At 41.3% G+C, this 26,638-nt stretch overlaps 2 protein-coding genes across 4 annotated transcripts in view; one reads left to right on the plus strand and one right to left on the minus strand.

Annotated features, from left to right (window-relative positions):
* Positions 1–26,638, minus strand: part of LOC126281309 (centrosomal protein of 135 kDa) — a 355,520-nt gene that overhangs the window by 163,367 nt on the left and 165,515 nt on the right. The gene's annotated exons all lie outside the window — the stretch shown is intronic.
* The window catches only part of LOC126281310 (uncharacterized), a 98,343-nt gene that overhangs the window by 50,852 nt on the left and 20,853 nt on the right, over positions 1–26,638 (plus strand). For both annotated transcript variants that reach the window (XM_049980151.1, XM_049980150.1), the window contains exons 3-4: positions 15,888–16,267; positions 20,477–20,808. In XM_049980151.1, coding sequence (XP_049836108.1) covers positions 15,888–16,267; positions 20,477–20,808 — 712 coding nt within the window. The remainder of the gene's footprint in view (positions 1–15,887; positions 16,268–20,476; positions 20,809–26,638) is intronic.

The following is a 26,638-nucleotide window of genomic DNA, read 5'->3' on the forward strand; positions in this document are numbered from 1 at the left end:
AAGCAGTTTCAGCGTACACTTCGATATTCTTACAAGTGGAACACTGTCATACACGTCTAGACGCGAATCCCTGCATATCATATCAATTATATACAAACAGCGCTTTTTGCTTGGCGATACGACTCACAAGCTACCACTACGACAACATTTATTCCCAATGACATGTTCTACATCATAATGTTGATCGTTAATCTCTGTATATAAATGGAACTGTTCTGACTGACTCGTCATGTCGCAGCCCAAACCGCTAAGGAAAGAAATTTGAAATGTAGGGAGAGTGTTGACCTCATATTGCAGACGTCGTTTAAGAAGGCCTTTTCGAAGTTCAGCCCCCTAAGAGGGTGAAATAGGGGATTAAAGGGTTTTTGAAAATGTCTCTTTTAAGGCACTTTTGAAGCTACGAAAACTGGTATTTGGTTTCTCGGTCAGAAATAAAAAGTACGTATTTCACCATCTTTGGAAATTCAACGACTGAAGAGGTAAAAAAGTTTTTTTAAATAAATTATTAAATTACTAATAAAGCCGCTACATCTATGTAAACTGGTATTTGACTTCTCGGTTCGAAATTTTAAAAAATACGTGTTTTAGTGTGATAGAAGACGAAACGAATATCGTAGAAAGAAGCTCTATACCTGTAGTGTAGACCACAATACATAATACGTATTTTTAAAAAATCTGTCAAAGAGAGGGAAAAAACAAACTGACTGAATATTTCAATATTTATAACTTATATACACACTGTATAGTGTGCCCCGGGTGGGATGGTCGATATTCAGGGATCATTAGATGCAGAAAGGTCTAGTAAATACGGGCTCTAAAATGCGTACCTTAAAGCAGCCGCTCCTACACGGTAAATAATATCGCACATTACTGACACTCTCTCTAGGCTCCACAATAATACTGTGCAGTAATCCTGTTCTCCGGAATGTTGGACGATGAAGATGCTGCTGCTGTGGAACTGATCTACTTTGTTGCAAGCAGAAGAAAAAAGATGGGTGAAAAATATGTTCAAGGGGCGTCTAGACAGCTAGTAAAACTTGAGAGAATTGAGGTTGAACAAAAAAAAGAAGAAAAGATTATCATAACTTTGTTTGTGTGATGGTTCTCCCCATACAGTGGAGTCCCCACAGAAAGGCACTGGCCTAAGTCCGCGACTAGTCTCGCGCAGATTCCTCTTGACCCAAGAACACTTCTGATAAGTACTGTGTCTGCCAGATAACATCGAAAACGTGATATTTCTCACCACTGTTGTGGTGACTGACGTGCCTGCGTATACGCACCGGAGCGTGAGCGCCGTGTCAGATACTTGTGCCGCTGCCAGCGCCACCGGCGCCTGCGCCATGTCCGGGAGTCGAAGCCCGGCCCCGCTTCCACGGGTGCCGACCCTTCCACAGATCTCTGTTGCCACGGAAACAGCCATAGGTTATTTCATTTTGTCTAACTGTGACGTCATTACCGCACACCAGTCTGATCGAACAGGGCAGGATTCTCACTGTGACCTCGCGGGCAGTGATGCGAACAGCAGTGAATCGTCTGCTACATAGCTTACGTGTGCACTGTAAACTCTGATTCTCCGCGCTGCGTCTGGGCTTACGTAAATAAACCGTATTTTTCATGCATTTGGTGACCCCGTGTTCCCAAATCGTGCTGGAACGGTCGCATCGCGCAATGGAAAAATTTAGTAGCGCGCCTGAACGATAAACCGCGCCGCGCAGAATCTCTCGCGCACAAGCGCGTCGAGTAATCAACGCCTACCATGACAAGCACTGACTTACCAGTGAGATATGTGATAATTAGTCCGATTGCAGTGAAACCTCATCGTTCTGGTCGGATAATACAGTACAGCCAATATGTCGCACATCACCTCGTAACCACAAAATTACGCACCAATATCTCTAATATTGGTTTGCTACAGAATCGTTGAACATGTCCGCCGTTCGAATACAATAAATTTTCTTGGGACCGAGAAGCTTATGTTCACGAACAGCACTGTCTAGAAAGCATTGCTGGAGTGTTTCGAAGACTTCTTAAGGAATACAATCCAATATGTTGCCGTCGACGGCGTCTGTCAATCAGAGATGAGAGTATCCTCAGGAGTGACCATGGAGGTAGATTAAGGGGAGATGGCGCTACAGTCTTACGCTGTACGTTGTTTTGAAGCCAGTGGGCGGAGCCTGCCGCCATCTTGGATCCTCCAAAACATTAGCAGACGAATGTTTACAATTGCTTCTTGTTCGCTATTTCTGTCGTGTGCACGCGATATTCGTTTAATATAGTAAATGTTACACTGTTTTAGATAACAACAAAGCATAAGGAACGAACTTCAAACGTTTTTCTGCTCTTAAATGCGTATTCGATACAGTAATACGACACGAAAATATGACGCTTCTGGCCTCAGTACTGTAATTCCTTTTTGTTTATACACTTCGAATAACCGAGAAGAGAAGTATGTGCTATGAAAAGCGTGCTTTCGTAATCCATTTCTACTCACTTTCATTGTGTTTGTGTCGACAATTGATAAAGACCGAACTCCAAAAGCAATGATTGATAGCTTAGAGGCACCGATTTGTATTCATTGTATTTTCAAGTCAAATGCAAATTTTAAATGTTCCAGTTTGCAAGAAACAAACCCCGTTTCCTTCGGTGTCTCATAGATCTATGCAGGGGTGAAATAAACAAGCCATCTGTCATGTCAACAAAGTGAAAGATTCGTTAAATTACGAAGGAAAAGAAGTGAATTTAAGATTGTCAGGCCCATTGTAGTTTATACATCTGCTTCGTTTCTAAATTGTACCTACCAAATGACATTCAGTGTGGCAAATAACAGCAGGTTACAGGGTAACACGACAACACAGTGATTAATGTAATAATCTAAGGCTGGTCTTTGATAGGGAACTTTGCTTTAACAAATATGTAAACCTTTAAGTACATTTTACTGAAGATTACATTACTTTTATATTAAATTATTGCATTTTAAAACATTAGTCCCCATTTCCAGGATATTTCTTGCCAGGACTTTTCGGTTACTTGGGAATGACCAAACAATGAAAACCAAATGTATTGCTTACCTCCAGAGACCTCTTCGCGTTGGATTGATAGGAAATCTAAAGTCAAATCACAAAAATAAGACCATACTGTACAACTTAACAGTGAATCAGAATTTCAAGTGTATATAAGAAAATAGCGCTTAAATAAGCCCACTTACGAACGAAATGTGATTTGTTTAAACTTTAGACTACAATCACAACTATTAGTACACTCGCAAGTGACGCAAGCCGGCATTTTTTTTTATCAAAACACTTCACAACTACACGGAATCAAACCACCAGAAGCGAATGTTTTGGGGTAGCTAACATGGCGGATCTTCACTTGGGTCGGCTTCAAGTTTGTGACGTCATGAAAACTCTTATTTTTACCTCCATAGGAGTGACCGAGAGAACAACGATAGGACTGCTATTGTTTTCTATATACATTAATGATCTGGCTGACATGGTGGGCAGCAATCTGCGGTTGTTTGCTGTCGTCGCTGCGGTGTACGGGAAAGTGCCGACATTGAGTAACTGGAATTAGACAAGGTTTCTGTTTGGTGTAATGAATGGCAGCTAGCTTTAAATGTAAATAAAAATGTGTGACTAGGGCCTTCCGCCGGGTGGACCGTTCGCCGAGTGTAAGTCTTTCGAGTTGACCCCATTTCGGCGATTTGCATGTCGATGCGGATGAAATGATAATCAAGACAACACCCAGTCCCTGAGCGGAGAAAATCTCCGACCCAGCCGGGAATCGAACCCGGGCCCTTAAGATAGACATTCTGTCGCGCTGACCACTCAGCTACCGAGGGGCGGACGCTTTAAATGTAGAAAAATGTTACGCGGATGTTCGGATATAGCATTAGTAGTGCCCTGCTCGACACAGTCAAGTCGTTTAAATATCTGGAAGCGATATAAAATGGACCGAGCATGCGAGAGCTGTGGTAGGGAAGGTGAATGGTCGACGTCGGTTTATTGGGACAATTTAAGGAAAGAGTGTTTCACTTGTAAAGCAGACCGCATACAGGACGCTGGTGCGACTTTTTCTTGAGTACTGCTCGAGTGTTTGGGTTCTGTACCAGGTCTGACAAACGGAAAACACCGAAGCAGTTGTTACTGGTAGCTTCGAACAATATGCAACTGTTACGTATAAGCCTTGGGAACTAAAATGAGAATCCCTGGAGGGAAGGCAACGTTCTTTTTGCGGAACACTATTGAGAATGTTTAGAGGTCCGGCATTTCAAGCTGACTGTAGAACGATTCTATTGCTGCCAACACACATTTCGCGTCAGGTCCACGAAGATATGAGAAATTAGGGCTCATACGGAGGCGTATAGACAGTCGTTTTTCCCTCGGTGTCTCTGCGAGTGGAACAGGAAAGGAAATGATTAGTAGTGGTACAAGGTACTACTACTTGGGGACTTCGGGTCGATTCCACAATGTCATGTCTTATAGGCGATGAAGTCTCGGTCAGCGAAAGATTCCAATCCAGGTAGCGAAGCATTCTCACAGCGGACTATTGCGAGTGTAAACCACCCACTGCCAGCTGCCCCCGTATCGAGGTCAAGTGAAAAATTAACTCGACAATCACGAAAGAATATATGATAAATTATGCCTCGGGAACTCAAATGATAATCCCTGGAGGGAAGGCAACGTTCCTTTTGAAGAACGCTATTGAGAAAGTTTAGAGACTGCAGAACGATGCACTTAACGAGTAAATGGCTACGGAAGTACAAAGGCACCCTAGCTTCACCACCAAGCACTGAAAACTACGCTTCCATCAAGTATGTCTTGTCGCACTCTGAAGATAACGACTTCAAAAATTGCTCCATACTGAAGAGTTCGGCGACTGCACACCATCCCAACCACTTCGTCGTCTTCACACGCTGGCAGGTATACTGACTTGTCTGGTAGCACTGCAAGAAAATGTGGCTGAACTACCTACAGCCGCCGCGCCCACACTGGACACATCTTAACAAAATCAAGGAAAGTCGTTTAGCGCAGACTGTGTGAGCGATAAACCGCGACACACTGCACAACGACTAACAACTTGCACGCTGTGTCGGTACATCAAAGGAAATGGTTCGTTAGTGCATCGCTCGGTTTGGACGTCGTTTCTTGTTGTCCACTGTTATTGACACGCGCGTCCACACTGGAACATTTTTGCGCACCTACGAACACTCCGTTCGATTCTGTGTCGTTCTGCGTCAGGTGTGGACGCAACTTAAGCAAGTGGCGGTTCTACAAATACAGCGCTCCACATGTGTGTCGGGACGGTAACCTCCTTCCAGGCGAGCAAGCTTTCGTCCACCAGGGAGAATATCTGCTGATGTCATAAAAATATTGGAACTGAAGATCGGCAGTATCGAGCACTTTGTGAGAAGGGAAGGGTGCCGTAAATAAGTTGCGACAGCAACAGATTTCACATTGGATACCCGGTAACTGTTTATAACAGAGCGCTCTACTAAGCTGCAATTTCTTACTGACACAGGTGCTGATCTCTTAGTTTACCCTCCTTCTCGTCTAATACTGAGGACAATCATCTGCATTCTGCGAATGGATCTTCCATTAAGACTTGAAGGTTACACCAACTTACATCAAAACTGGACGAGAATTCCCATGGAAATTTATTGTTGCCCATTTGCTGTACCCTATTTTCGGTAGCCTTCCTACTTTTTACAGTATCCTCCCAGATGTTGCAATCGATGCCTGTTTGATTATACAGCATCTTCATCCACATCTATATTGCGCAAACCACCGTTAGGTTAATGGATGAGGATATGTCCCATTGTACCAGTTCCTCTTCCATTCACGTATGGAGCGTGGGAAGAATGATTGATTGAATTCTTGAAACTTTGTTAATATGCTTTCTCGGGATAGCTTACCTCTGACTTATAGAGTCCGCCATTTCACTTCCTTCAGTATCTCTGTGACAGTCTCCCATGGATTAAACAAACGTGTGACCATTAGTGCTGCCCTCCTCTGTATACGTTCAGTTTCCCCCGTTAGTCCTATCTGGTACGTTTTAACTGACCATAAACCTTTGCTCCCAGAAAAGACAGTGCAGTGGGCATCGTTTCAAAATGGGTATAGCTACAAAATCCACTTTCGCCCCTCCACCCAATATCCCAACACTAACGCTTTGTCATGCCTTTCCATTGGCCTCAACACAGAGTTCAAGGACATGACAACTGTTTCTTTCGTGTCTTGCACTCTATCAGCACCTGTATCATAGCCTGAACAAATTCCCACAGACAGCATGTGAGGTAAGCTACAGTGATGGCCAGTGATCTAGATCTGCGCAAAGTCTTGTCAGTGGTGTAGTTGCACTGGCTGGAACACTTACCAAATAAAGCAGACCTGACATTTCATTACTATTTCACCAATGAGACACGCTCAATGCCACAAATTGCGTCTCTGACACTGGCCTCTCGTGATTTTTAATACCAATTCGTCATTTGCCCTCCCACTCAGGACCCACATCCTCCAGCTACTTCATACCTCACATTGGGGGTGATGCACATGAAGATGTTAGCTCAACAGCACTTATTCTGGCCTTGTGTTGGCGCTGATATTTAATGAGCATGTCGGTCCTGTCATACCTGCTCCTTAAACCAAATGGCCCAGGCACTACGTTTCTCTTCATGATTACACTGAGATTACTCATGGGAGACAGCGTACACTGATTTTGCTGGACTATTTCAGGGAGCTATGTGTTTGCTGTCAGTGGACATTTTCTCAAACTTCCCCTTTGTGGCACACATTTTGTCAACGGCCACCCATCTGTTCTCTCTGTATAATCTTTGTGATCGAAGGAAAGCAACATACACTGACAATTATTCCCAGTTCACGTAGTTGCAGTTTGAGACCATCTGTCACCACAATGGGAGTGAGCTTCTGACCATCATTTCCCTTCCACCCAGCCCCATTTGGGGACACAGGTGATCAGAACATTTAAAGCTCAAATGCATAAAGCATTGCTGACGACGTCATCTGAGGAACTGATTCACAGGTTCGCTGCCACGTACAGGTCTGTCCCCATCAACGGGACCAGTTCGGCCGAAATCTTTTACTGGCACAGGCACCAAACCTTCCTAGACCTCCTGCGCCCCTTGCTGCATACACAAGATGGACCCAATGGGACATTGTAGACCACAGGCGGCATCAACAGTTTGACGTCAAGGGCGGTCACAAGTTCATGACCGCTCCGACTGTGAATGCAGTCACAATCAGCACCCCAAGTGCCACAGCCACCTCCAACCGAGAGACCTGGTATTCCAGCAACCACCCACCATGCACTGGCCACCACCTCATGCTACACACTCACTACTAGAGCTTGCACCCCTGCTACCCTACACATAACCACATAGGCAAGGTGGCTGCTGCGTGTGAGCCCATGGACATGGTTTCGATGTAACAGAAGAGAGCTAAAAACAGGGACGTGGAGGAAGGACTATAAAATGCACCACAGAGAAATGGAGGTCCAGGACTAAAAATTAAACGGCCTTCGCCATACTGCTACGATCGATAAAAAGTAAAACGCTGTAGACAGCTAGCGTGTAGTTCGCTAAAATGGCTGATAACTCGAATAGCAAACCCAAGCAGGAACGTAAACAGTTAAAAAAAATGGGCATTCAAATGGTTCAAATGGCTCTGAGCACTATGGGACTTAACTTCTGAGGTCATCAGTGCCCTAGAACTCAGAACTACTTAAATCTAACTAACCTAAGGACATCATACACATCTATGCCCGAGGCACGATTCGAACCTGCGACCGTAGCGGTCGCGCGGTTCCAGACTGTAGCGCCTAGAACCGCTCGGCCACTCCGGCCGGCAAAAAAATGGGCATTCCATCAGGAAATGGTGGACAGTTAAAACTTGGGTGCAATGTGCACAAAGAGGTGGGGAAGCACCACTTAACAAATGGCGATGGCTAAAAAGGCAGTGTCTAATATGCAACCCAGTTAAAATGACGTCCCCAAGCGGGAGAGCCAAAGGAAGTCACCCAAGCCGCTTGGAAAGCTTAATAATCTGGATCTTATTCCCATGAATTGACGACCAAAGGCGGTTCCAAAGTGACACCACCTCCTGATAGATGGTAACACACAAATCATCAGATGGAATACAGGAACTTGTGGGCTGATGTACGAGGCCTGCAGCCTTGGCAGCAGTGTCAGCAGCCTCATTTCCTGGTAGACCGACATGACCAGGAACCCACAAACATCACAATGGCTCCATGAAGAGTGAGCAAGTGACAGTTTTCTAGATCTATTGCACTACAGCATGGGAGGTGTACAGCGCACAGAGACTTTGAAAGGTGCTGAGAGAGAGAGAGAGAGAGAGAGCAGAGGACACAATTGAATAGCCTGCGTCTCTGGATGTTCTCTGTGATCTGATACAGGGTGAAGAGCTTTGCTGCAAATACTGAGCAGTGTGCCAAAAGACGATACCGAAAAACGTCAGCTCCAATGACGAAGGTACACCCAACACCATGGCCAGTCCGAGAGCTACCAATGTACCAAAGGTACTACCGCAAAGTTCCATGTGAAGGTCGTGAAACTGAAAGCAATAGAGAGAGGCTGGAGTAGTGTCCTTAGGAAGCAACTGAAGGCCAAGGTGAACACGGGCCGCTGCATGATGCCAAAGTGGTGAAGGGTTCACACCCACCGGGAAAGTTGCAGAAGTGTGAAGTTAATCCCCCGGAGCAAGTGCCGAAAGCGGACTCCAGGAGGTAACAGAAGAATGTCACGTCCCATACTGACAATCAAAGGAGTTATCAAAGAAGGAGGCATAGGATAGGTGGCCACGCATGGCAGACAAACAGCATGCATATCTGCTGAGGAGAAAGTCACACTGGTAGGACTGTGATAGTTCAGCAGCTTCAGCATATAGAATCTCAACCGGGTTAGTGTGAAAGGAACCAGTGGCGAAATGGATGCCACGATGGTGGATAGTGTTGAAACAGCGTGAGAGAGAGAGAGAGAGAGAGAGAGAGAGAGAGAGAGAGAGAGAGAGAGACAGACATGCAGACGCATAAACAATGCACCCGTAGTCTAGTTTCGAATGGACAAAGGATCAGTACAAATGGAATAGGGTTTTCCAATCTGCAACCCAGGAAGTACCATTGAGGGGACATTGACTTTGAGGGTCCATGTACAGTGGGATGCCAGGCAAGACATTTGGTAGGACCAAGAGTGTTTCCTATCGAGCATGAGCCCCAGAAATTTCGTAGTTTCAATGAAAGGAAAAGTTACAGGCTCAAGATGTTAAGATGTTGGGAGAAACCAATTGCACCACCAGAAATTCATAAAAATGGTTTTGACCATGGAAAAATGGAAGTCATTGACAATGCCCAAAGAGTAAAGACAATCGAGACATTGACGAAGATCGCACTCAATGAGACAGGTCCATGGAGAACTGCAATATATGGCAAAATTGTCAACGGAAAGGGAGCCAGAGATGCCCAGGGGAAGACAGGTTAGTGGCGATAGCAAAGAGGACAACATTCAGAACGGAACCCTGAGGCACACCGTTTTCCTGGATAAAGCTGTCCAACAAGGCAGAACCCACACACACCTTGAAAACTCGGTCTTTTAAAAATTCCTGAAGGAAACGAGGCTAAAGGCCAAGGAAGCCTCACATGTAGAGGGTAGTACAGAGGATTCTAGTTCTTCAGCTGGTGTTGTAGGCCTTCTCAAATCTAAAAACAAGGCCACAGTCTGTGGTTTCCACAGAAAACCATTCACGACATGAGTGGACAAAGTGACGAGATGGTCAACTGCAGAACGGCGAGTTCAATCCACATTGTGCAGTGGTTAGAAAATTGCGAGACTCTAGCCACCATACCAGCCGGGCATGAATCACCTTGCAAACACAACTGGTGAGAGAGATGGGGTGGTAGCTAGAAGGAAGGTGAAGGTGTTTGTCCTTACGGGGCTTAAGTATGGGTATGACAGTGGCTTCAAGACAGCGTCTAGGAAACGTGCCCTATGCCCAGATGCTGTTGTACGTATTAAGCAGAAAGTGCTTACCTGCAAGAGAAAGGTGCTGCAAATGTGGACAGCATCTGGCCCTGGGGCGGAGGATTGGGATGAACTGAGAGCATGATCTAGCTCCTTCATAGTAAAGACAGCATTGTAACACTTACGATACTGAGAAGGGTATTACCCGAGGCTCCTCCACTCGTTTTCAATGGAGAAAGGCAGGGTGGTAGTGGGAAGAGCTTGAAATTTCCGCAAAATGGCAGCCCAAGGTGTTGGAGATACCAGTAGGCTCCATGATGATATCATCTGCTACTGTCAGGCCAGAAATTGGGGAATGGATCTTCGTCCCTGAGAGCCATTGGAGGTTGACCCACACGACAGAGGAAGGGGTAGAACTGTTCTAAGAACTAGTGAATAAAATCCAGCTAGCTTTTTCGCTATCTCAAAGAACGCAACGACACTGTGCACACATCTGTTTATAATGAATGCAGTTTGCCATTATAAGATGACAGTTAAAAATGCAGAAAGCACGGCCCCACGTGCGAATTGTGTCACAACATGCCTCAGTCCACGAAGGGACTGGGACACGATGTGGTAAAAAGGAAGTGCGAGAAATGAAATGTTCTGCAGCAGTATGGATAACATTTGTAAGGTATTCCACGTGGTCATCCCAACTGGGGAAATCTTGTTCTTTGAAGGTAGCCAGGGAGGAGTAAAGCCACCAGTCAGCCTTAGTAAGCTGCCATTTGGGTGTACATGCAGGTGGGGTAGGAGTCAGCAAAGAGATAGAACATGGGAAATGGTCGCTCAAGGAGGTGTCAGAAAGAATCGACCACTTCATACGATGGGCAAGCTGGGCAGTGCAGGAGGATAGTCAAAACGGGAATAGGTGTGTGAGGAGTTGGAAAGGAATGTGGGTGCTCCTTTGTTAAGGCAGAAGAGGTTAAGTTGATCAAGAAAGTCAGCCAAGAGGGCAATCTCTGACAGGTTCTGGGAGAACCCCAAAGAGGATCATGTGCATTAAAGTCACCAAGCAGTAGAAATGGGTGACGTAGCTGCCCAGTAAGCTGGAGGAAGTCTGCCCTTGTGACATCGGTTGATGGAGGAATACAAATAATAAAAAGGGAAAAGGTCAGGTGAGGAAGGAAAAGACTAACTGCAACAGCCTGAAGACGCTTAGTCAGGGATATAGGTTGACTATGAACATCATCCCGTATGAGCAGTATGACTCCCCCACGAGATGGAATGCCGAGCTCAGGAGGGAGTCAAAATTGACTGGGAAGAAATGCAAAAGCTCAAAGCGGTTGTGAGGACGCAATTTTGTTTCCTGAAGGCAGAGTACAAGGGGACACTGCAATTTTAAAAGCAGCCATAAATCCTCTTTGTGGGATCAAAGGCCGCGAATGATCCACTGCAGTAGAGTCATGATGAGGAAATAATATAGGGGTGTCACCTCAGCAGCTGCCAAGTGCCAGCCTGCCAAGACTTGCTGCTACAGGGCACAAAAGCAGGATGATCCTGCTCTATGAGGTCCACGGAAGCATCGGCTTTCTTGTGCTGTCGGCCTGTGGAGTCCAATGCAGAAAAATGGTTGGTTGTGTGCACTGGCGACACAGGCGAAGGTATCACGTGGTGACATCGTCGAAGAGGATCTTCGAGTTGGCGAAGGAGAAGACCGTTTGCCTTTGTTGGACATCTTTGAGCCTTTCTGGTTAGCAGAGAAAGACTCAGGTGTTGGTTAGCTGGAGGGATGTAGGAAGTTTTCAAAGAGTACTACTCATGGCCTTTCCAGTCTGCCAGTTGTGTAGCTGGTGGCTATGCCCCTTGAGGCTAGAGTTTGATGGCTTGTTGCACAGCTGGACAAGGGGATGGCAATACTATCTTGACACTGGGCAACTTCACAACCTCAGAGCTGAATTGGAGGTCCCATGTCTGCATGGCCATGTCCTTCATAGAGCGAGAAGAAGCAAGAACAGAACTATAAGTGCCAGACAGTAGAATGCAGTGTTTGCAACTAGCCAATAACTTGCAGGCAACTGTGTAAGGCACTTTTTCCTTTATGCGAATCTCCTGAATGGACCACTCATCAAGATACATGGGACAATCCGGAGAGGAGGCAGCATGGCCGCCATCGCAGTAGATACAACGGGGAGAAGGAGGGGGACAATCACCCTCATGCGCATCCCTTCTACAGGTTACACATTTGTCTGTGTGTTGATAAGACGTTCTAGTGTGGTTGAAACAATGAAACTGGTAGCAGTGCCTCGGGTACTGTGATAATTTCATAGCCTGCTTTGATCTTTGACGGAAGCACCACTCTCAATGGTGAGAAAAAGAGTGCATGTGGGCACTAAGGAGGAATCTACCTTTTTTATCACCTGATGAATGGCAATGAGAATCTGATCAGAGAGATATGATTGGATTTCAGTCTCAGTCATACCATCGAGCAGCCTAGTGTAAATAACACCATGCCAATGATTCAAAGTTCTATGGACCTCGACATGAACAGGACAGCCATGGAGAAGCAAGGCAACAAGCACTTGTTGTTCTTGAGAATCAGAAGTAATCTCCAAAAGCAAAGTGTCATTCTGTAAAAAAGAGCAGATTTCACAGGGCAGGCAACTGCATTAACACCTTTCTGAATAATAAATGAATTTGCCATTGCAAAGGACTGACCATCTTCAGTATGTGAAACCACAAGAAACCATGGCACAGCAGGAAGGGTCTTTGAATTGTTAGCCTCATTCTGTTTACGTTTAGTAGAAACTGATTGTGAAAATGATTGGCTCATCACAAGAAAATCCCTATGATTTCCAGAGTCTCCGATGATGCACTCCTTCCAATCAGGGGGGGCTTTCACAAGGGGACGCACCCACCTTAGGTGTTTATTCACACCTCCAGAACACCTGACAGAGGGAACATTCAGCAATTTGGAAAGGTAGCAGCTCAGGCAATCACTCCTCCCTGGGCCTTGCCTGTACCAGGGGGTACATGTGAACTCCACCTGTTGACCTGGGGCTGGGAATTAGGCATTAGCCAATCACCTGTTATGCATCAGACACACCAGCTGGCCTTCATGAGTACACAGGGGGGAAGATGAAAGAGAGGAATCTCAAACACCAAAGTGGAGGAAGGATAGGAGAAGGGAAACAAAGAAAGGAAAATGGAACAAAAAACAGTGGTGAGACTGTTCTTATGTCAGCGACGACAATGCGGAACATTCCCAATAACACCACAGACGAGTTCCCCAATGGAGGGAAACAGAATAGCAAGAGTATAGACATGCAGCATGGAAGGGAAAAGATGCTCCAAAGGCTGGACACCCATGGTAGCCAAGCAAGAACCCGTCAAAGAGTGGCGAGTCCCCTGGGGGGCCCCTCTGGCATGTTGCCAACTCCATTGCCTCCATAGTATCAATGCACGTTGGCCTAACTAGATGGGGCCATGCTGCTTGATCCCTTGGCAGAGAGCTCAGCCAAGTCTCCAACTTTCCACACTGGCAATTGCACAAACACGGCCATTATCAGCTTTACATAATGATTTCAAGAGCAAGGGATTTAGAATCTCCATCTACATTGGGTATTGGTAGTGCGTCGGAGATGCTGTGCCACAGTACTATGACAGCCATCATTCTAGCTGCAAGAGGCAGAAAAAGCGTGTTGCACAAGCCGTGCATCTTGCATTGGTATAGGATAGTAATCACTTCTTCCGTACAGTATTAAGTGCCCGGTATTTTGTTATATTGCTACATTTGCAATGACCCTGCTTTTGGTCTGGGCTGTCTGGTTTTTGCTATTGGGACAAGTTCATTGTGCAGCTTATGATGACTGTTGCTCTGATTGTGCTTTATGCTTTCGTATAAGAAGTGGACTGAAAACCGAGGTTTACCTATGACAGACTTGAAATTTTTTTGTTACAATCTGTGTTGGTCTCTTCTGCCAGTATTATAACATCAACACAGTTAAAGGCCGAAGGACCCTTGCATCCTCAGCAACAACAGTCCCAATAGACGATAGAATAATGTTGCATCTATCATGAGTACTGAAATGCACATTTTGTTTTTTGTACCAATGCTATGAAACTGTTGCTCAAACCATCAAATTTGTAAACTCTGGAAAAAGTGCTTCCCTAGGCAGTTTTGGCTTAACCTGGCAGTTATATGTAAAACACACCCATGTTTTTATATTGAGTGATTAACAATTAAGTTTTCAGTCACAAAAACATCCTTTCTGAAATGGAAGGATACTTGAAACTTCGTAGCAGATTAAAACTGTGTACCAGACCAACACTTTAATATGGAACCTTATATCTTCTGTGGTCAAGTGGTCTACAGACTGAGTCACCAATGCACGACTCACAACCCATCCTCAAAGCTTTACTTCCACCAGTAAATTGTGTCCTACCTTACAAACTTCACAGACTACCTGCGAAATTTGCAAAACTAGCACGCCTGGAAGAAAGAATACTGCAGAGACATGGCTTAGTCACAGCCTGGGGAGATGTTTCCAGAATGAAATTTTCACTCTGCAGAGGAGTGTGTGCTGATATGAAACTTCCTGGCAGCTTCTGTGAAGTTCAGAAGGTAGGAGATGAGGTACTGGGAGGAATAAATCTATGAGGACAGGTCGTGAGTTGTGCTTGGGAAGCTCAGTTGGTACGGAACTTGCCAAAGTCCCAAGTTAGTCTCTAGGTCTGACAGAGTTTTAATCTGCTTGGAAGTTTCGTATAAGTACACACTCCACTATAGAGTGAAAATTTCATTCTGGAAGCATCCCCCAGGCTGTGGCTAAGCCATGTCTCTGCATTATCCTATCCTCCAGGAGTGCTAGTTCTGCAAGTTCCACACGAGAGCTTCTGTAAAGTTTGGAAGGTAGGAGATGAGGTACTGGTGGAAGTAAAGCTGTGAGGATGGGTCAAGAGTCGTGCTTTGGTGGCTCAGTCAGGAGAGCACTTGCCCATAAAAGGCAAAGGTCCCAAGTTTGAGCCTCAGTCTGGTACACAGTCGTATTCTGCCAGGAAATTTCATATCAGGACACACACTGCTGCAAAGTCAAAATTTCATTCTGGAATGATACTTGCTTTCCCAAAATAAGCAGCTGAGTAAACACCCAAAAATCTTAAAATACTATCCTGATTTTTATGGTTGATGTGCTTCCCAGGGAAATTTTCGTATTAATATTAAAATGTAAAACACTTCCTAATGTTCTGCAGGATTAGGAAGTATTTTCCTTTTTTAATATTATCATCATCTTCTGCCAAGCACTGATGTAAAATTCAGATAATTTCTCAATATCTTGGGGAATCTACTGATTTTAGCAAATTAAATATAAAGTTTAACAGTTCAATGAAATTACTGTATTTTTGCATTCTTTTCTTAGTATATATTTCACAGCTTTCACAGTGTGTCATGAATTGAAATGTCCAAATTTTCTTACTTTTTGGTATGCACATCCATTAACATTCAGGTGGGCTTCTGAAATACGATATACAATTAACACATCACTTTAGTGATGATTCAGCAAATCTTGTATTAACTTCTTTGGCACAGTTCTTCCAGATGGTCAAATGAGTCTTTTGTCTAATAAATGATTTTGTAGAAATTTAGGGTTGTCACAGAATACCCATACTTTAATGTAATAGCCTACAGGCCTTGGAAAACATGTTTTATCCTTGGATGTCCAAAGCTGTAAGGTTGTCTTTATTTTACATACAATCAATTTCTGAAATTCAAATATTTTCAAAGAAGATCCCCCCCACAAAATTCATGTTTTGAAAGCAATAAGATTTCCACTTGAAAAAGTAAGTGCAAAATTAACTTTTGTAGCTTTGAGTGCATACTATTAAGTTATTAAGTAAAAAAAATATTTCACTGCTGCAGGAGATACCTATGCTGTGGGCATTGCTGGTCATTCTCATGGTGTGTCAAGGAACAACCCCAAACCCGGACCCTGCTGCTTCTGCTGCGCCTGGGGTTGTGTTACCTCCACGGTGGGCCCGTGACACTGCACGCAACCCGTGTGCTCTGCAAGGATGGCAGCTGGTGCTGTGGCCAGCTGATGGCCACTGCTACCAAGTGTTCCAACAGGGTCCCTGTCCAGTCGGCCAAGAGCTGGTGGTAAGCCTACAAGGGGAGCCACTGTGTCGCTGCTTACCGGGCCATCTCCGGGTCCCAGAACTTACTGGTCATGTCTGCTATCCTGCACACCAACGCGGGCCTTGTCCCTTTAACCACTACCTACAACCTGCTGCGACACATTCGTGAGTACTGTAGCAAATCATTCACTTCACTGAGTTTCTTCTCCCTCACAGCATTCTTTGGAGAACTGAGATGTAAAACAGTACCGTACAAGTATGCTATCAAACACGTAACACAACAGCATAATTTTTTTCCCCTCAGAATTCAATGTCGAATTACATACAGTTTTGGAAAAAATCATCATTCTCAGTCTACAACAAAAAGCACAGTCCCTTAGCATATGAGCAAAAATTGTTCCTGTAAGTTTTCTGAACTGACAGGATCCAAACACACCTTCCATAACAGTGTAGTGATTATTGGTAATGTATAAATGTCATGTCATTTCGAAGGTCTAACAAATTGACGCATGCATGGCTATCTATCTTTAGCCTCTAAAAAAAGTTTTTAAGGAAAATTCTTATGTAATTCTTGATTCATAAGCATAATTAAATGGTGTAGCGTATCAGTAGCCCATACATTTTAAACAATTAATTCATCTCCAGTGCTTCACTTTGGTGGAACAGAGGTCTTCGCATAGTTACTTAACATTGTGTAGGACTAGCTCAAAGAGCTGAAAGCACTCCAAGTTGGGACAACTACATCTACATCTACAGCGCTACTCTGCAAATAACACTGAAGTGTCTGGCAGAGGGTTCATCGAACCACCTTCACAATAATTCAGTTATTCCACTCTCAAACAGAACATGGAAAAAACAGCCACCTATCTGTTTCTATGTGAGTTCTGATTTCCGCTATTTTATTCTGATCATGATCATTCCTCCCTACATAGTGTGGCATCAACAAAATATTTTCACATTCAGAGGAGAAATTAGGTGATTGAAATTTCATGAGAAGATCCTGTCCCAACAAGAAAAATCTTTGGTTCAATGATGTCCACCCCAAATCCTGTATCCTGTCCTTGACACTCTTCCGCATTTCCCAATAGTACAAAATGTGCTGCCCTTCTTTGAACATTCCCGATGAACTCTGTTAGGCCTATCTGGTAACGATCCCACACCATACAGCAGTACTCCAAAAGAGGGTGGACAAGACTAGCTTAGGCAGTTTCTTGATTAGCTCTGTTGCATTTTATAGGTGTTCTACTCATACAATGCAGTCTTTGGTTTGCCTTCCCAGCAACATTTTCTATGCGTTGTTTCCAATTTAAATTATTTGTAACTGTCATTCCTAGGTATTTAGTTGAATTCAAAGCTTTTAGACTTGACTGATGTATCATGTAACTGGAGTTTAACAATCCATTTAGTGCTCATGTGGATGACCTCTCATTTTTCATACCATACAGATATCTTCTATAAATTGTTTTGCAATCAATTTTGACCTTCTGATGACTTTACGAGACAATAAACAACAGCACCACCTGCAATCAATCTAAGATGGCTGCTCAGATTGTCTCCTAAATTCTTTACAAAGATAAGAAACAACAGAGGACACATACAACACTACCCTGGGGAATGCCACAAATCACTTCTATTTTACTCTATGACTTCCTGTCACTTACTATGAACTGTGACCTCTTTGAGAGGAAATCATGAACCCAGTCACACAACTGAGACAACATTCCATAAGCATGCAATTTGATTGCAAGCTGCTTCTGATGTATAGTGCCTAGAAGCCTTCTGGTAATCTAGAAATACAGAATCAATTTGAAATCCATAGTCAACAGCACTCAACATTTTGTGTGAGCAAAGAGCTAGCTGTGTTTCACAAGAATGATGTTTTCCAAATCCATGTTGGCTATGCATCAACAGATCATTCTTTTCGAGGTAATTCATAATGGTTGTAGACAACGTATTTTCCAAACTCCTACTGCATATTGACGTTAACGATATGGGCCTGTAATTTAGTGGATTACTCCAATTGCCTTTCTTGAATATTGGTGTGACCTTCCAGTCTTTCGGTAGGGATCTGTTGTTGAGTGACAGGTTGCATATGATTGTTAAGTATGGAGCTATTGCAATAGCATACTCTGAAAGGACCTAATTGATATACAGTTTGGACTGGAAGACTTGCTTTTATTAAGGAGGATATCTATTTCTAAGTTACTCATGTTGGCAGCTGTTCTTGATTCAAATTATGGAATACTTACTTCACCTTCTTTGGTGAAGGGATTTTGGAAAACCACGTTTAGTATCTCTGCTTTAGCAAGACTGCCATCAATACTATTCCCACTGTTGTCATGCAGAGAAGGCACTGATTGTGTCTCGTCGCTAACATACTTTGCATACGCCCAGAATCTTACTGGATTTTCTGCCAGGGTTCGAGACAAAGTTTCATTGTGCAAACTATTATAAGCATATCTCATTGATGTCCGTGCTAAAGTTCGAGCTCCTGTAAAAGATTACCAACCTCATGTGTTTGCACTTTTTTCCATTTGGTATGCTTTTTGTTTTTCTGAAACAATGTTTTGACCTATATTGTGTGCCATGAGAGGATTAGCTCCACCTTTTGTCAGTTTACTTGGTATAAATCTCACAATTGCTGCAAATATTATTTCTTTGAATTTAAGCCACATCTGGTCTACACTTACATTGTTAATTTTTTAAGGAAAGGAGACTGTCTCTCAGGAAGGCATCAGGAGAATTTTTATCTGCTGTTTTGAATAGAAATTTTTTCATTTATTTTTGGCGGATTTTGGAGCCATTGTATTCAGTCTCACTATGACAACTCTGAGTTCACTAATCCCTGCATCAGTTTTGATGCTCGTTATTAGCTCAGAATCATTTGTTACTAAGAAACTAAGTGTGTTTTCACAACCTTTTACTATCTGAGTGGGCTTATGAAACAATTATTCGAAATAATTTTCACAGAAAGCATTTAGCACAGTTTCGGATGATGTTTTATGCATACCGCTGGATTTAAAGATGTATTTTCACCAACATGTCAAGGGTAAATTGAAGTCACCATCAACTATTACTGCACGAGTCAATTACACATTGAAAATTAGACTCAAGTTTTCAGCAACTGAATCATCTCAGTTGGGAGGTCAGTAAAAAGATCCAATTATTATTTTAGTCTGGCTGCCAACAATGGCCTCTGCCCATACCTACACACAGGAACTATCTTCTTCAATTTTGCTACAAGATAAATTATTTCTGACAGCAACAAACATGCCACCACCAACTGTATTTAGCCTACCCTTTCTGATAACTTTCATCAAACAGGAATCTTGATTTTGATTGTGCATATTGTTCATTAAACTAACATGTGACAAAGAAATATGGTAATACCACAGGATATGTGAACAGTATCAATGACTGTTTTATTTCTTTGGGCAATATTATTATTAAAATTTCACCACACAATTTATAAGCCTGTGCTTATAACTGGTGCATATGTAACTTTTCAGTGGTGGATGTGGTTTTTAGGCACTTTTCCCACATTCCATTAGGGGAATACCATGCTGGTATCCAAGTCCCACCACAGTTATACAATTTACAAACATTTACAAAACTTCTGCTCATTTCCACATGAATAAGACTACACACAGATGGTTAGAAGAAAAAGAGCAAGACACAACTTTTCAGTGCTACTGTATTCCTCTTGGGCTATATTAAAAAAAACTGGCACTGAAATTTTTAATAAAATATAAATACATCTATGACACCTATCACGGAGCATCTACATTTTATCTACAATAAAATGACTTTTCTGTTTTTACATAACATGATAACATATTTGATCTTCCTGAAATCATTCCACAAACAAGTTAGAATTTGTTCGTAAAAAAAATGCTCTGTATTCGCACAACCATTTTGCACAGTACCAGCATGAGACAGACAAATTAAAAAAAGTAGTTTAAGAGTATAACTACAATATGAGCACCTTTTTTCCATCTCTTACATTTTTCTTTTAAGTAAAAAAAAAATCCTGCTCTACTTCACTGTTTTTATGACTATTGATAGATTATGGTCATTATTTGTAATTAATGTTAGCTCAAATAATATGCACAATGAGTTTTTAATAACTTCTGTGTCCAACTAACTTATCCCTTGTTTCATTTTGCATTTGGGAAGTCATCCTTGTTGTAGACAGCCGACATAAACAGGACAAGATGATATAACTTTGATCTGAATATGACACAATAATTACTGTTTATGTAGGTGATTACTAAGTAGAATAGCAAGAAAATATTTGTATTAGGAATAAGTTTTGAGGTTCCTGTTCTCATCCAGTGCTGCGTAACTTTACTTACAATGTGTAACATATTCCAGGGACATCGGAGAGTGTATCACTGTTGCAACGTGCCCTCTAGGGCAAGCAGTGTGGCCCCCTTCTGGGCAGTGCTACAAGCTGCAGCAACCTCCAGCCAGGGGACCTTGTGCCTGGGGTGAACTACTCCAGCAAGATGCTGAGAATCCAGCTCTGGCAAAGTGTGGCTGTAAACCTCAAACCCTTGGTTATCACAGACAGACATGGTCTTGCCATCAGTTGTTCACCAAAGGTCCTTGTATGGAGGGCCATATCCTGCTTCCTGATGGAAAATGTGGCTGTCACAAGGGTCTGCAGCAGTATCATGCTCCTACACAAACCTGCCACACGTTAGGTGAGTCATACTGTGAACAGCCTTCGGCCAATTTTATCTGTATATTTACGTTTTCATTCTTATTGTTTTTGCCTGTCTCATCACTATTGCTAAACCAGACTGGAGATATTTGATCTCTTTGAACTTTTCAACTGATTGTTAAAGTGTTCTCTGTGCTATTGTGGTATCTGTTGCAAAAATAGATCTGGCACTGTGTGTTTCATTTTCTTAACACTTTTTGTCCTAAATTGTGAACAAGCGCTATGGAAAACCAATCCCCTAACAATATTGCTGCATGCTCATAACATAATTAGTAGTCTTACACCATGAACTGTTGTCTTGGCATAATTTTGAGGCATACCTATAATTGGCAATGTTAAGACATCCTCATATCATCTGGAAAAATGTTCCAGTAACATGCTTAACAGTATGTGAGGATTGTGAAAACAACATTCACTAATTCAGCAAATGAGTAATACATGAGAACTGTGAATGCAGAAAATTAATGCCTTTAATTTTTTGAACAGGTATCACATAATCAATCCTAGGATGATTTGATGAAGTCCAACAAACGTTTTGTAGATCTCTCAAGGTGCAGTCTCATGTTGCTATTTTCTATTTACCAGAAAGAATACAAGGAAATTTGTGGTATGGAAATGTGCAGCATCAAACTTAAAGAAAATTTTCTGATAAAGATAATAATCAGACAAGTGGAACAGAAAAAATTGCATATTTTTTGGTGCATCTTAACCCTCCAGTCACAACAATACAAAAAAATCATTTTAAAAATTTTCAATTGACAAATACAAGAAGAAATCTGCAAAAAGTAAACAATCAATTGTTTTAAAGTTGTGGTTACACTTTGGAATCACTGAGACATACAGTTTTCAGCCACGCATCATTTTACAAGACAGATTTGAAAGAAATTTTGAATTTTTCCCAGAGACAATCCCACATCTCGAAACTTTAGTGAACTCATAATGCCTAAAACAAATTATAGTCTCATATAAAAAGCAAAATGGGTCTAAACTTAAGTAAATTCTTATCAAAAGTATATACAGCTCCAACTGCTTCATTTCAAAACCTATCATAACAGCAGTAGTATAAACTCAGATTTACACTACAGTAACTTTAGATATACTTACTTTCACTGATAATTCACTCCTTAATATGTAGCACAATTTCCGTGACGACTGTTGCTCTGAACGCTGTATGTGGGTGGTACAATCCACTACATTTGTATAAGTTTCTCAGTGTTCCACTAAATGTTTCTGTCCTGCAATAGCATCTGTGGTATCCCATGAACAGCACTGTACTTAAAAAATATAATGGTTTCAGGCAGAAACCACTGGTACTCAAAAATTTAAATCACTCATTATTCAAATTCTATAATGGTGTTAAAAAAGAGAACTAACTACTTTTCCTTGTTGTATTTGACTGGAAAGACATGGATTCCAGAGTTGTACTGGTCATTACCATCCAGTCTCATTCATCTTTGTCTCTTATTTATAATTTGTTATGTTATACTAATGAAAATACATTGTTGTAGTCTTCAGTCTGAAGACTGGTTTGATGCAGCTCTTCATACTACTTTCTGCTGAGCAAGCTTCTTTGGGTCTGCATAACTACTGCAATATCGCAACTTACATCCATTTCAACCTACTTATTGTAGTTATGCTTTGGCCTCGTCCTACACTTTTTAATGCCCCCTCCACCACACAGCTTCCACTATGCCAAAATGATGATTCCTTGATGCATAAAGATGTATTCTAGCTACACTTTCATTCTTTCCAACAAGTTGTGTGATACATTTATTCTCTCCCAAATTTGATACTGTATCTCCTCATTAGTTATTCAATTCAGCCATCTTCTTCTGTAGCACCACATCAGGTAAGCTTAGATTCTCTCCTTTTCTGAAATATTTAACATCCACATTTCACTTCTGTGCAAGGCAACACTCTGACAAATACCTTCAGGAAAGGCTTCCTAAGATTTAAATTTATGCTCTATGATAGTAAATTTTCTTTTTCAGAAACACTTTTCTTGCTATTCAGTAACTACTTTTAGTGTATAATTTTCTAATCTATCCCAATTTTATCTAGTTAAAACCCATTACTCTTGCTTTACTTTTGTTGATGTTTATCTTATAACCTCTTATCAAAACAGTGTCCATTTCATCCAGGTGCTCTTGCAAACCCCTTGCAGTCTCTGAAGGAAACAAAATGTTATCATCAAACCTCGATGTTTTTATTTCTTCTGCCTGACATCTAATTACCTTTGCAAATCTCTCCTTGATTTACATAAATTATTATTATTATTATTCTTTCTTTTCTCATATGTTATGTCTGGTCAAAAATGGAAAGTGACGCGGACCTTGATCAAGCGTGACTTCCTTTTAACTGTACGGTATATGTTACATTGCATTTAGAAACTTTCGGGTAATTGAACGTTTATCAATAATTACAGATTTCTGTAGTTGTATATATAAGTTTGGATGTAGCTGCATTGCGTTGATGTACTGGTGGATATTGTGTGGTATGACTCCTGTAGTTGATAGTATAATTGGTATAATGTCAACTTTATACTGATGCCACATGTCCTTGACTTCTTCAGCCAGTTGGATGTATTTTTCAATTTTTTTCTCCTGTTTTCTTCTGTATATTTGTTGTATTGGATATGGATATTTCGATTATTTGTGTTAATTTCTTCTTTTTATTGGTGAGTATGATGACAGGTTTGTTATGTAGTGTTGTTTTATGTGTTATAATGGTTCTGTTCCAGTGTAATTTGTATTCATCATTCTCCAGTACATTTTGTGGTACATACTTGTGTGTGGGAATGTGTTGTTTTATAAGTTTATGGTGTAAGGCAAGCTGTTGTTGTATTATTTTTGCTACATTGTCATGTCTTCTGGCGTATTCTGTATTTCCTAGTATTGTACATCCGCTTGTGATGTGATCTACTGTTTCTATTTGTTGTTTGCAAAGTCTGCATTTATCTGTTGTGGTATTGGGATCTTTAATAATATGCTTGCTGTAATATCTGGTGTTTATTGTTTGATCCTGTATTGCAATCACGAAGCCTTCCGTCGCACTGTATATATTGCCTTTTCTTAGCCATGTGTTGGATGCGCCTTGATCGATGTGTGGCTGTGTTAGATGATACGGGTGCTTGCCATGTAGTGTTTTCTTTTTCCAATTTACTTTCTTCGTATGTATTGATGTTATGTGATCTAAAGGGTTGTAGAAGTGGTTAGGAAATTGCAGTGGTGTAGCCGATGTATTTATATGAGTGATTGCTTTGTGTATTTTGCTAGTTTCTGCTCGTTCCAGAAAGAATTTTCTTTAATTGTCTACCTGTCTATAATGTAGGTTTTTTATGTCGATAAATCCCCTTCCTCCTTCCTTTCTGCTTAATGTGAATCTTTCTGTTGCTGAATGTATGTGATGTATTCTATATTTGTGGCATTGTGATCGTGCAAGTGTATTGAGTGCTTCTAGGTCTGTGTTACTCCATTTCACTACTCCAAATGAGTAGGTCAATATTGGTATAGCATAAGTATTTATAGCTTTTGTCTTGTTTCTTGCTACCAATTCTGTTTTCAGTATTTTTGTTAGGCTTTGTCTATATTTTTCTTTTAGTTTTTATTTAATATTTGTATTATCTATTCCTATTTTTGTCTGTATCCTAGATATTTATAGGCATCTGTTTTTTCCATCGCTTCTATGCAGTCGCTGTGGTTATCCAATAAGTAATCTTCTTGTTTAGTGTGTTTTCCCTTGACCATGCTATTTTTCTTACGTTTGTCTATTCCAAAAGCCATATTTATATCATTGCTGAATACTTCTGTTATCTTTTGTAATTGGTTGAGTTGTTGCTGCCAGTAGTTTTAGATCATCCATGTATAGCAAATGTGTGATTTTGTGTGGGTATGTTCCAGTAATATTGTATCCATAATTTGTATTATTTAGCATGTTGGATAGTGGATTCAGAGCAAGGCAGAACCAGAAAGGACTTAATGAGTCTCCTTAGTATATTCCACGCTTAATCTGTATTGGTTGTGATGTGATATTATTTGAATTTGTTTGGATATTAAGTGTGGTTTTCCAATTTTTCATTACTATGTTTAGGAACTATATCAATTTAGGATCTACTTTGTATATTTCCAATATTTTTAGTAACCATGAGTGCAGTACATTATAAAAAGGTTTTTGGTAATCAATGTATGCGTAGTGTAGCGACCTTTGTTTAGTTTTAGCTAGATATGTCACCTCTGCATCTATTATCAGTTGCTCTTTAGATCCTCGTGCTCCTTTGCAACAGCCTTTTTGTTCTTCATTTATAATTTTGTTCTGTGTTGTATGTGTCATTAATTTCTGTGTAATGACTGAAGTTAATATTTTGTATATTGTTGGTAGGCATGTCATGGGGCGATATTTAGCTGGGTTTGCTGTGTCTTCTTGACCTTTAGCTTTCAGATAAGTTATTCCATGTGTAAGTGTATCAGGGAATGTGTATGGGTCTGCAATGTAACTGTTAAATATATTTTTCCCATGTGGAAGTTTCTTTCTATTTTATTTGCATCATTGTTAAATAATTTAGTTAGATGTGAATGTGTTGAGGTGAACTTTTTTAGAAAGAAATTTGCTATTTTATCTTTTCCAGAGGCTTGCCAATTGTGAGTAGAATTAATTTTTTGGGTGACTTCATGTTGCAAAATTATCACTTCAGGCATTTGTGGTATCATCTTGTATGTGTCTCTTTCTGCTTGTATCCATCGTGCATGCCTGTTATGCTGTGCCGGGTTTGACCATATGTTGCTCCAGAAGTGTTCCATGTCTGTTATGTTTGGTGGATTGTCTATTTTAATGTGTGTTTTATCTATTGTCTGGTAAAATTTCGTTTGGTTTGTGTTGAATGTGTGATTTTGTTTCCTACTATTTTCACTTTTTTTGTATCTTCTAAGTCGTTTGGCCAATGCTTGTAATTTCTGCTTCTTTTCATCTAATTGCTCTATCACTTCTTGTTGTGAGATTTTACCTAACCATTTTGGTTTTTCCCTGATATTTCATTTCTTATAAATTGTGTTAGCTGTCCGATGTCTTTTCTCAGTTTTTCTATTCTGATCTGTAGCCTGTGTTGCCATGCTGGTTTTGTGGGTTTCTTTTGTGTGTAGGTTGGTTCTGATCTCTGCCTAGTGTGTATATTTAGTGTAGTGAGTGCTCCTATATAAACCAGTAGTTGTATCTCTTCCATAGTTGTATTTTCATTTATTTTGTTGTGTATGATCGAGTTGATAGTTGTTCTTGTTGTTTCGACTTGTGGGTTATTTGGCGGTCTATGCAAGAATGGTCTAATGTCTGTATTTGTGTCTTTGTATTCTATATATGTCAGCTGAAATTTTTCTTCCATATCTAACATGTGTGTCACTTCGTGTTCTATTTGTACTTGTTCTGGTGGTAGTCTTAAGATTTCGTTTTCATCTGATTGTTTAATTGATGTGTGGTGTTCTTTGTTTGTTTGCTCTGGGATGTTTGAGACCATTACTGTATTTTCTTCTTCTTCTTCTGATTGCACATTTTTTGTTCTAGTATTTGTTGTACTTGTTGTTTGATGTTTTCTAATTCTGACTGGGGTATCCTGTTATTTTTTATTATTACACGGATCTGATCAGCTAGTAGTTGTTCTGTTAAAAATTTTAATTCTGGGTATCTGGTAATAAATGTTGTGTATACTTGTGATCTGTATCCAGTTGTGTTGGTTCCTAGGTCTGTTGCTTGGTAATAACAGAACATGAGGTGTCGGTTAACTTCAATCAGACCATATCATCCTCTGTGTTTGTTTTCCTTCT

The sequence above is a fragment of the Schistocerca gregaria genome, chromosome 7, assembly GCF_023897955.1.
Source record: "Schistocerca gregaria isolate iqSchGreg1 chromosome 7, iqSchGreg1.2, whole genome shotgun sequence".
Lineage (NCBI taxonomy): Eukaryota > Metazoa > Arthropoda > Insecta > Orthoptera > Acrididae > Schistocerca > Schistocerca gregaria.